Source organism: Hyperolius riggenbachi, chromosome 5 (assembly GCF_040937935.1).
Source record: "Hyperolius riggenbachi isolate aHypRig1 chromosome 5, aHypRig1.pri, whole genome shotgun sequence".
NCBI lineage: Eukaryota > Metazoa > Chordata > Amphibia > Anura > Hyperoliidae > Hyperolius > Hyperolius riggenbachi.
Genome location: NC_090650.1, coordinates 255806757 through 255819049, shown reverse-complemented (window position 1 = coordinate 255819049; position 12293 = coordinate 255806757). Strand labels below are relative to the sequence as shown.

Genomic DNA, 12293 nt, shown 5'->3' with positions numbered 1-12293 from the left:
AGACGGTGCGTTTCTGCCGCCGGATTGATTCCCGCTCGTCCCCGCGGGCGCCTGGATCGATTCCCGCTCGTCCCCGCGGGCGCTTCTCTTATCTTCTGCTCGTTTTTTCCATTATCCCGCCTGCGGTATTGAGCGCGGAATCGATCCGGCGGGTGATCTGACATGTCGGAATGTATCAATCAAGCCACCTAATGGCTCGATCATGCCGCAGAAATGCACCGTCTATTCCCAGCATTACTCTGGGAGGAGGGCGGCCAATGCAAACACAGTCTTCAGACACTCCCACCCAGCTCTACAATAGAGAGTGCATTATCATTGTTTGAGAAGAATGAGAAATATTGTCCAATCAGAGAGGAACAGAGTAGTGGGAGGGGAAAACAGAAGTGAAAGAGGCTTCAGCCAATCAGGCTGCATTAGTGAAGTCTGAGGGGATATTAAAGAAGCAAAACAAAAAAAGACAACCCAGTATGCCCTGCAACTTCCTTTGTGCTGCAGATTTACCAAATAAGAGCCAGGGAAACTGGGTAAAGATGTTTTATGGGGAAGAAAAATCGGAGTGATTTTTAACTTTTGGATTGCCTGGTTAGCATCCTTATTACTTGTTTACCAGATAATAATAAAGAATTGATTTTTGATTTTTTTTGCCCGACAAATAAGCTTTAAAGGACTTACGAGCTGAAGCAACAAAAAAAAGTTAATTACCTTAGCTGAATGTCAGACCTCAGGGCAGACGGATCGTGCCTCCCTTGCTATTTGTAGACCCTCTGTTATGTTAATCCAGCTATCATTAGTTACCCGACCCTGGCTAGGGTCGCCTTAGCTCATGACGATTAGAATCGCCGCTTTAAAACTCCTCTGCCTACAGCCCTGGGAGCGCACATCGTCGCTCGGTATACTGTTATACGTCATGTGGGCATTACCACATGACAGCCCACATGACTGACTGCACTTCGAGCCGGCTGCGCCCCCTCAGCACAGAATACCAGCGCTGAGCGAGGAAGGACGTTACCTAGCTACAGGATTTGTTTACTGCATATTTGCAGAGTACTTTATTTTATTAAAATCTGCAGTAAACAAATCCTGTAGCTAGGTAACGTCCTCCCTCGCTCAGCGCTGGTATTCTGTGCTGAGGGGGCGCAGCCAGCACGAAGTGCAGTCAGTCATGTGGGCTGTCATGTGGTGACGCCCACATGACGTATAACAGTATACCGAGCGACGATGTGCGCTCCCAGGGCTGTAATCCTGCACAGCCGCAGTACTGCGCAGGCAAAGGAGTTTTAAAGCGGCGATCCTAATCGTCATGAGCTAAGGCGACCCTGGCCCGGGGCGGAGCCACTAATGATTGCTGGATTAACATAACAGAGGGTCTAAAAATAGCAAGGGAGGCACGGATCGTCTGCCCTGAGGTCTGACATTCAGCTAAGGTAATTAACTTTTTTTTTGTTGCTTCAGCTCGTAAGTCCTTTAAACAAAAACATTTCTTTGTTACAGCTGATACAAATCTTAAAATAAATCTGCACTGTTTCTACTTCCTGATTCATGGAAGCAGACATATTGTTAACATCCAGTGCTTTCAAATGGGCTTATCTGCCATCTCTGCCATAGGCAGTCATGTGACACAGGGGAGAGATCAGATTACGTCTTGTGAATAGAACAAATGATATCACAAATGAGGGAATTAAGACAGGTTAAACTCTCTAAATACATACAGGGTGTATTTCTCTCTGTTTTCCTTCTGTCCTGTGCAAGAGTTCAGGTCCACTGTAAGTACAGATTTATTTAGAGCTCATTATATTGAAGCACTAATTTACAATTGTATCACTTGACAGGCATTTTTTCTCCTGGGTTCTGTTTTAATGTTTATTGTGGAGGTGTAAAAGATGACTTAAACAGCTGAGAGTCCTCTGTCTCCTGAGCTCACAAAGTAAATGTAGTGTATACTTACACTTGCTTCAGTAGGTTTACATTCCAGCACTCCTTTCAGGGACTGCAGAGACTGGACAACACACTGCTCAAAGTGAGATGGCTATAGAAGAGAGAAGAATACAGATATAAGAATGCAACTTACATTGTGAATATGTTTAGACAGTGCATCTAATTGCATTGCTGTGTTCTTATCTAATTATCAGGGCCGGCGCTACCATTAAGGCAAAGTAGGCAGCTGCCCCAGGGCCCCAGAGCTTGTAGGGGCCCCCAGTGGCTACAAGAGGAAAACAATTTTTTCAAATCGGCCTTATAGTTTTTGAGAAAATCGATTTTAAAGTTTCAAAGGAAAAAAAACACATTTAAAAACCTGCCGACTTTAATGGTTAATAGCAAATCCACCTTAAATGCTAGAAACCCTAAATTGCAGGATATGTTAAGGAGATCATTAGGAATAAGAGGAAAAAACAATTTTTCAAAAAGACCTTATAGTTTTTGAGAAAATCGATTTTAAAGTTTAGAAGGAAAAAAGTATAGTTTTAAATGCGGTAAATGTAACTTTTAGTAGCAAATCTAACGGTAGTGTAATTTTACATGCATCAAACGAAAGTGCAATAAATTTCCTGACGGGGTTTCCAGGGGGTCTATACGCAGCCGCAGCGCTTTGGCCAGGGATCGCTATACAGCCGCAATATGGCTGTATGAAGATCCCTGGCATTTTTTCCTATTTTCCCAATTTTTTTTTATGTTTAGAGTGTGGGAATTTTTTTTTTTAAATTATGTGGGGTCCCTTCTCCTGAAACTTTTTAACCCCTTGTCCCCCATGCAGGCTGGGATAGCCAGAATGTGGAGCTCTGACCGATTGGGACTTCACACCCTGACTATACCAGCTGCAAAAAAGGTCCCCTAATGCCAATTTTTGTTCCGGGGTATATGTTGGGGGGGGGGGGGGGGGGCAGGTTTTTTTTGCCCTGGGGCCCCATTGTTGCTTAAACCGGCCCTGCTAATTATTTGCCTCAAAATGTAGATGTACAGTATATCATCTGTTATATGTTTTACTATCAGCTCCTAAAGACGCATTCATTTAAAGAGAGACGCACTTGTTATATGGTAAACTTTGCAAGAGAAACTAGTCATTGTGTCATGTTGCTGGACAATACAACCAGTCAAAAGTAGCGATACTAATAATTTTGATTAGATACAATCTGATCTGATTGACCTGAAAGCTACATCAATGTGTATGGAATTAGCATAAAATTTGCTTTAGCTCAGAATTTATTAGCGTCTAATTGAACATCTTTAAATGTCAGATGCAGTGACTACTCTGCAGAAACTAGACAGGGCTAGCTCACATGGACTTCTACAGAGTTAAACCATGGCTTCGGTGCTCGTAGTTTAACCTCCCTGGCGTTTGTCCGCAATGGTGACGGGCAGGAAAAAGATCAAAGCGGTATGCCCATCACCATTACGGGCGCAGTAACCAGCACTCGCCACATACGATCATGGCGCTTCTCCCAGCCAGCTCTGTCCGCTTCCACTGGCAACCTTCCACCCCCCCAGGATAAGTTAGCTAGCTATAAGTGACTCAGTACACATTAGCTAGCTATAGATAAGCCCAGAATAGCCGTCGATCCTCCCCTGCAGAGATTTCCCCTACCCCCTTCTCTCCCTCTATAGCGACAGCAAGTGGTCGGCCGGTGTCCCTCCCCTCATTGCTCCCCCCTTCCTCCGCTGCGATAGCAAGCGGGTGGCTGGTGTCCACCCCCATTGATCCCTCCCCCTTCCCTCCCACCACAGCAACAGCAGGCGGCCAGTGCTGTTACTTACTGTGCCTCTAGCACAGATAGACAGATAGCTCCGGTCTTCTCTGGCCACAGTATCAGGGCGCCGCTCAATGACGTTATCAAGCTGTGCCCGGTGCTGCGGACAAAGAAGACTAGAGCTGGTGGTGCAATCGGTGCAGGCAAGTGGCACTGTCAGTAACAGCACCATCCGCTATTACTGCGGAGGGAGGGGAAGGGAGGGACACATACCTATACTGGGGTACCTATAGCTAGCTAACATGTACTGGGGAAATTATAGCTAGCTAACCTCTACTGCGGCTCCTACAGTATAGCTGGCTAACCTATACTGTGGCACCTATAGCTGGCTAACCTGCACTGCGGCACCTAAAGCTGGCTAACCTGTACTGCGGCACCTATAAGCTGGCTAACCTATAATGCGGCAGCTATAGCTGGGTAACCTATACTGCGGCAGCTATAGCTGGCTAAGCCTCACTGGGGGAACCTATACTTGGCTACCTATACTGGGGGCACTTATACTCACTATTGGTGTGCTGTACCTCCAATTCCCCAGCAATCTGGGTTGATGACGCCAGGGTCATGCAGCGTTAACATCTGGCAGCAAACTTTTTTTTTTTTTTTAATTGAATTCAATAAAATAACCTGCTAGGGGATTTCGAGGATGGATGAGCAAACTGGGGGTACATTTCAGTGTTCTCTCCAGGACTAATTAGGTGGGCAGGCCGCCCGGCTGTTTTGAATTCCCGCCCACCTGCTCTCCTGCCTGTCTAGCTAGAAAAAAGTGGTGCTGTAAAACTTCAGCCATGAGTGCTTCATTGCCTGCTATCAGTGGCCGTCTCAGACAATAGCGAAAGCCGCTGCTATACACTGCAGGAGGCTTCTCTGCCTGTGTGACCTCCTCCTGGTACAGTGATTGGCTGGGCGGGTTGTAAGGGGCGGGACCATGCTCTGCATACTATTGGAGTGAGCTTAGTTCCAAGCCTGGTGGGGTGTGTCAGACTCCGTTTCTCCCTAGTGCTGTGTTTCTACTCTGCTAGTCCGCCCCACTTTGCTGGCTGCCTGTGTCTGCATTGCATTAACATGTGTTAACTTGCAGGCAGCTCAGCTAGTGGAGGGGGTGCTCCAACGAATTAACCTACACCGTCAGCGGCTGTCCGGATACACATCTGAGTGTAGTGCAAGCAGGCTACTGCTGTGTGATTTGATGCTGGGGAGAGAGCCTGAAGCTGCAGGCATATTAGCTCACCCAGCAAATCCAGTGTGTTCCCTCCTTCCTGGGCTGGCTGTATGAATGTCAGCACCCAGTCCAATCCCTTCCACGCAGCTCCGAGGCCGACTCAGCGCACAGATAAGATCAGGCAGTGCACGGCATTGAGCTCCCCGCCACCTCTGTATCCCGGCCGCTTCTCTTCAACACGAAACGAAAATGGAGGAAAACTCGACTAAACCAGGAATTCTTACAGTCCAAGACTAACCTGCTGCAGTTCCACACTGCCCTTGCTCATGCGAAGCAGGAATACTTTACCAAGCTCATCGGAGCACAAGCTTCCAATCCCCAGCGTCTTTTTGGCACCTTCAACTCCCTGCTTAAGCCCCCCCACCTTCTGTTTCCTCCCTCTCTGCCACAGATTTAGCCACCCACTTCACCAACAAAATAGTCTCCATCAGTCAGGAAATATCCAATCTTCACTCTTCACCTCCCACCCGCTCACAACCAACTCCTCCTCCACCCTATCCTCTCCTCACCTCCTTCACTCCTACTACCACTGAGGAAGTCAACCACCTACTGCAGACTTCCCATACCACTTGACCCTATCCCTTCTGACCTTCAGCCTCACTTCACGGATCTGGCCCCAGTCCTCATTACCCTGTTTAACCTCTCCCTATCCACAGGCACCTTCCCCTCAGACTTCAAGCAGGCCACAGTACTGCCCCTGCTCAAGAAACCCTCCCTCGACCCCTCGCTGCCCTCCAACTACCGCCCGATCTCCCTCCTCCCCTTGGCCTCAAAACTCCATGAGCGTCTGGTTCACAAACGCCTGACCCAGTACCTCAATGCCAACTCAATCTGGATTTCGGCCTGCCCACTCAACCGAAACGGCTCTCACCAAAGTGGTCAATGACCTTGCCTTAGCTAAAGCTGAAGGTAAATACTCCATTCTCCTCCTCCTCGACCTTTCAGCAGCTTTTGATACAGTAGATCATCCCCTATTCCTCCAGTCCCTCCAATCTATGGGCAATCACGATCTCGCCCTGACTTGGTTTTCATCCTACCTCTCCAACCGCTCCTTCACGACCTCCTTCAATGAGTCCTCGTCCACCCCCAACCACCTCTCAGTGGGAGTCCCCCAAGGCTTGGTCCGTGGCCCCCTACTGTTCTCCCTATACACATCCTCCATTGGCAAGGTTATCTCCTCCATGGGTTTTAACTATCATCTGTATGCAGATGACACCCAAATCTACTTCCACACCCCTGACATATCCACCACTACCATGGACAAGGTCTCCTCCTGCCTATCTGCCATCTCCTCCTGGATGTCCGCTAGGTTCCTGAAGCTAAATCTAGACAAAACGGAACTTATGATCTTCCTACCCTGGTCATCCCTGGACCTCCCAGATGTTGCAGGTCACTGTTAACCACACTACCATTCGCCCTACCTCTCAAGCCCGCTGTCTCTGTATCACCCTGGACTCTGCACTCTCCTTCACTCCCCACATCCAACACCTCACAAAGTCCTGCAACTTCCACCTTCGTAACATCTGTAAGATTCACCCTTTCCTGACCTCTGCCACCACCAAACTCCTCATCCATGCCCTCATAATTTTCCGCCTCGACTACTGCAATGCCCTTCAGTCTGGTCTCCCTATGACCCGAATAGCCCCACTGCAGTCCATCATGAATGCGGCAGCCAGAATTATCCACTCCCCCCATCGCTCCACCACGGCGGATCCCCTCCGTGAATCCCTCCACTGTCTTCCTATCCAGTCCAGAATCAGATTCAACATATTGTGTCTGACCTACAAATCCGTCCACAAATCCTGTCCAACCTACATTTCTGATCTTACTCAGAGATACACACCAAGCCGCTCACTCCGCTCCTCCAATGAACTTCGCCTGACCGTCCCCCGCATCACCCAGTCCCAATGCACGCCTCCAAGACTTCTCAAGAGCCGCTCCAACACTATGGAACTCCCTACCTCCACCCATTAGGGCAGCCCCCTCCTTCAACACCTTCAAGAAGGCCCTCAAAACTCATATTTTCACTCTGGCCTACTACCCCTCACAAGTGCTCTAAACCCACAGCTGAACTCTGGTCCCCTACCTCTCGTGTCCCTACCTCTCCCTCTAGATTGTAAGCCTTTGGGCAGGGTCCTCCTCCTTTTGTGTCCTACCTGATCATGCACCTCTATTACTGTGCACCCATGCTATGCATTTGAGTGAACCTAACTTGCCTAATCTCCATGCTCCCCTCCAGTGACTGACTGGATTACCTTGTACTCATACTGTGCTGTGTAATCTGGTTTTCTTGTATTCCTGTATTGTCATATTGCTGTTTGTCACCCCTAAATATTGCCTGTAACCTAAATTAATGTCCAGCGCTGCGTAATATGTTGGCGCTTTATAAATACAATAAATAATAATAATAACACAAACTGCTCTGATTTATGCCGCTCTGATGCAGATAGAACTGCACATTTAATGCTGGATACACACGGTTCGTTCCCGCACTCGATTCCCGTTGATTCGTTTATTTCCGACATGTCCGATTCGCGGTTCGATGTATCGTTAGGTCGATTTGCCATACTTTACATGGCAATCGACCTAAAAATCATCGAAATGCGCTCGGAAATGTTCGGGAATAATCGATTTGTCGGGAATCGAGCGGCGCATTCGATGCGGGAACTAACCGTGTGTATTCAGCATAACTCTGATCATCTGGTATGAGATCTCTGTGCCCACTAATGCGCAGGAGCACGTTTTATCTGATACAGTTCAGTCTGCAGAGCTTACAAGCTAGGGGACCTGGGAAAACAAACAATGACTGCAGTCAGCTGCAGTTTAGATAAGCTGACTTGCTGGAAATGGAGGATGGTGCTGAATGCTGTCTGTCTCAGCCTGCCCAATTTCCCATAAGTGCTTACACCTTACTTGATTTACAATTGTAAAAAGTTGGCCTAGAGAAGTAAAAAGTACAAATCTGGCTCTGGCAGTTGGGCAAAGTCTGTTAAAAGTTGCCCACTGACGCAAAAAGGTAAATATGGAACACAGATCCTGTGTTGAAGGTATGTGCAGGTGGCTTGAAAGGGCAGTGTGTGGGTGCGGAGTGATTCTTGCAGAGTTCACATGCATGTTATTTCATATGGATGTTATTTGCTGCTGGTTCCAGCGGTATCCTATACAATAATCTCCCTGTGTTGCTGCGTCCAGCTGTCCGTGTCCGTTTTTTTGCTACTGCGCGTGTGCGCAGTAACGGACAGCCGGACGGGAACGAGGAGCGAGGCGGGCGAGCGAGGTGGGCGGTTGCGCACATGGGCGGCACAAAAAAAAAAAAAAAGACCTACAGCACGTTTTTAAACGGGCTTGGGTCTACTAGTTGCAGATAATTTAGTATGATACTGACCCCTGTTTACTATCTGCAGAACTCCTCAACCCCAGCAACAAATAACATCCATATGAAAAGCAAAAATCACCCCCTCCTTTATGAAATGCAACAAACACCCTTGTATGATACGTGAAATTAACCGACATATTAAATGCAATGATCACCCCTAGTATGAAATGCAACGAAAACACCAATAGTCAGTGTTATCAGGCTCTTTTAGAAGGGTGCTTCACCTAGCTAATTTTGGTAAGCACCGGCTCTCATCGTTTCTCCTCCTCATCCTGTGCGGTAAGCAGCGTTGCACCGGCCCTGACTTCCCCCGTCCCACCCCACCCGGCTACTTTTTCATGCCACCCGGCTGGAATCAAATTTCTGGGGAGAAGAGTGCATTTATACACTAGGATGGCAGTGGTGAGGCGGCAGACCCGGTCGATTTCCGAGAGATTTCATGCTGAAATCAATCAGGAATCAGCCTGCAGTGTATGGGCAGCCGACAGATCTCTCTAATCAAATTCGATCAGAGAGAGATTTGTCTCTTGGTTGAATTTGCCCATCATCTCTAGATGTATGGCTACCTTTACTTTTGTATTAGAACAGGTTGAGCAGTTGCAGCTCAGAAGTGTAAATGATCAGAGATTTTGGGGAGTAATTTTAAAATTTAGTTTTGATTTGATTTTTGTGTTTCAAGCTTTTATTATACTCAAAATGTATACTAGACAGTTGCTTGACACATTTTGGTAAGTTACAGGAAAAAGAGTTATGAAAATTAATTGGAAAACGTTTTGCACAAAAATCCTGCAGAAACTGAACGCCAGGGAGGGTAAACGCTGTGCATTCAAATGAACGGACAGCCATTGATGCAATCGTTCAACTTTGTACGCGCAAACACCACACTCTATTCCGTTGTCTCGTATTACCTTGAATGCGGATCGTTTATCCACAGCGCTTCCGTGTCCCCCTATGGTGGTCAAAATGTGACACATTTTCCAATTGCTACTGAAGGTTGTCAAATGTTTTTTTGTTTGCTAGCAGAAAAACATTTGACTGAGACACCAGACTGCTGGTTCAGACACCCGTCTGAACCAGCCGTAAGGTGCAACTGCTTCAAACTCCATTTGTCACCTCCAGCTGCTCAGTGGGTTTGTTACACAAGTAGACTTGTCTTAATCTGTACTTATCCTTCAACAAAATGTACAATCTTAAAATTAAGCTGATGCTGTAACACAACTGAAGGATAATGAAAGATCTAGAGTCAAAACAAGAAAAATAACATATTGTGCTTTTCTCCTGACAGACTTGAAGCGTCCGAGCTGCATCCACTAGTTCACACTCTGTTAGGGAGTCTTGCCCAAGGTCTCCTACTGAATAGCTGCTGGCTTAGTGAACAGCAAGAGCCGAAATTCAAACCCTGGTCTCCTGTGCAGGACTGTTTTATGCGGGACTTTTCAGAGAACGCTAATCTAGAATTCTTCACAGACACTACTTTGCAGCTTACGTTTTGCAAACTGATCTCAACGTGGTTACATGCAGACTACTGACCAATAATGGGACATTATAGAACTACAGAACAGAAGGTTGTATGTGAAAACACCTTTCACTAAAACTATTGGTTTTAGTAAATTAATTCTCAGAAGGCAATATATTACACAATTGAAGCAAACAAACAATATCAGTCTCGGAAGTAGCAATAATATGACTTTACATCTTGTTCCACATCTCTGCAAACTGCGAAAAAAACCCATCAGATTCCTGTGTCCTTCTGTGTTGGAAGAACACGGTTGTTTTGAGCAAACTCCTTTATTGAGAGAAATGGCCGAAACTGGCAGCTCTGTCAGCCCCATGAGTAAGTCTTCTTGAGGCCTGGAACCCAATAGAAAGCACAAAGCGCTATTGCAATCGATTTGTTGTGATATATTGCAAGCAATTTTGGGAGTGATTTCCCTGCCCCTATACAATTCATTAGAATGGAAACGCTCCCAAAATGCTGCATGTCCTGCGATTGTGATTTCCTTCATCGCAATTGCTCTAGTGGAATTTGTCCCATCCATTTACTTTGGCAGACAGTTTAGGGAAATCGGTAGCAATTGAAAGATGACATCTGGGGCGAGTTAACTACAGGTGCATTGCTAGCCAGCAGACTAGCGACATGTTCTGCTGCTACGGGGGAGCTGGAGCCCGATGGCACGGCAAATGACAAAGTGGCACATATGTGAGTTAGTAGAAAAAATGCCCTGCGCCGAGACAGTCAGTCAGGCTAATCGGTGTCCGCTGAATCAAGGGGGATACTGAACACATTGAACTCTCGTCAGATGCGGCCTCGACCTGCTACCACCCCAAATAAGCATCTAGCGTGTGCACAAGGCTTAAAAGCAGATGCAAGCTGCCAGTGCCTGCTGCAATATATTACAATAGTGATTGGGTATGGACTTCCGGCATGTTGACCAATAAAACACAGTTTCTGGATGTAAGGGGACACCTGAACACACGCCGGAAATGACAAAAAATGATCGTTTTGAGCAAGCCAAGTTGAATGTGTGTATTGTCCTAAAGGGTAAGTAGAGGCACTGAACTTTTGATACCCAAGACAATTACTTGTGATGGATTCTGGTGTCTGTTGTGTGTCTGAATAGGCATCCATCTTCTGTGCCTAGTAGAATGGCAGAATTTTTCGTGTGATTGATTTGGCACTAAGGACAGCCTTCTGCTTCACATATCTCTCCCCTTTGCAGTTCACTTGGCTGAACTAAACATGCATGAACTGTCAATAGTTGCAGGCAGATCATGAACAATTGTTTTGGCTGCCAAACCTCTGAAAGTATGGGGTTTTAAACACTCAAAGGGCACCCATTTTACTAATAATAATTTATTAACTCCAACATGTATCCTACTGAAACACCTGAGACATGACAACAGTGACAGGTCTTCACTAAATAGCTGAAAGTTACCAGTTATTTTTAAATTCACTTTCATAGAAACAATGTAAATACACTGAAGCTGATTTATCAACGCAGGTGACAAATAGAAGCAGGAGAAGTTGTGAAGAGCAATCAGGTTTCAGAAGTTAAATTAAACAAGAACACTGGTCTAGGGATCTACATCACATTTGTTAAAGTTTCCATTTGTTTTCAAAAATTAGACCCTTTGTATTCTTAAATGTACGGTACTTACTAATGAGGTTAAGCCTTCATTATCAACAACCCAATCTTCTTTTTTTACAATCTCTCGCTTTACTTCTGAAAAAGAGAAACAAAATCTGAAATTAAAATACGAAAACATTCTTGCCCTAGAACAAGCCTGGGCAAACTTTATGTGACCCGGGCTAATGTTTGAAATTCCAACCCCCCTCCCTTAGTGAAAAGTTGCGAGCAGGTGGTGGGGGATTTGAAACTAACCTCGCTCACCAATGTACTGCGTCACATATCCCTGGCAACAGGCCATAAAATGAAGTGATATCAAGTCCTGACGTCACGCCATGTGATGCCCTGTTGCCATGGAGACGTGACGCGGGACATCGGTGAGTAAGGCGAGTTTCAAATCCCCCACTGCTCGCAGGCAACTTTTCATGGAGGGAGGGGGAAAGGAGGGGAATGCGGCCACCTGTCGGAGGGCCAGAGAAGCAGCGCAGATGGGCAGAATTTGGCCTTTGGGCCGTAGCTTGCCCTGTGCTGCCCTGGAATCAATACCTGTCTAAAATGTTAGTGTGATCTAACAGAGAATTATTATACTTTTACCTAATCTGTAGAATAATAGGATTCACTGCACAGTGTCTCACAATTCAGCTGAGGCAGAGGGATTAGTTACGCCACCAGCAGTTGACTATTTTTGTTGTATTTTATTCCTAATATTTGTCTGTTTAGGGTTCATAGGATGCAGAGCACCCTTGTGTGCACTGTTCTGGTTGGGTAGGAGGTGTTTTTAAGATAAAGACATGTCAACTCTAGCATGTACAGCGTCATTGTGTTGA

General features: G+C 46.3%; 1 protein-coding gene across 1 annotated transcript in view; it reads right to left on the bottom strand.

Moving 5' to 3' along the window:
- EXOC2 (exocyst complex component 2) overlaps positions 1–12293 on the bottom strand; it is a 290595-nt gene that overhangs the window by 94230 nt on the left and 184072 nt on the right. Inside the window, exons 16-17 of the mRNA XM_068236811.1 lie at positions 11498–11562; positions 1946–2026 (exon numbers count right to left, since the gene is read on the bottom strand). Coding sequence (XP_068092912.1) covers positions 1946–2026; positions 11498–11562 — 146 coding nt within the window. The remainder of the gene's footprint in view (positions 1–1945; positions 2027–11497; positions 11563–12293) is intronic.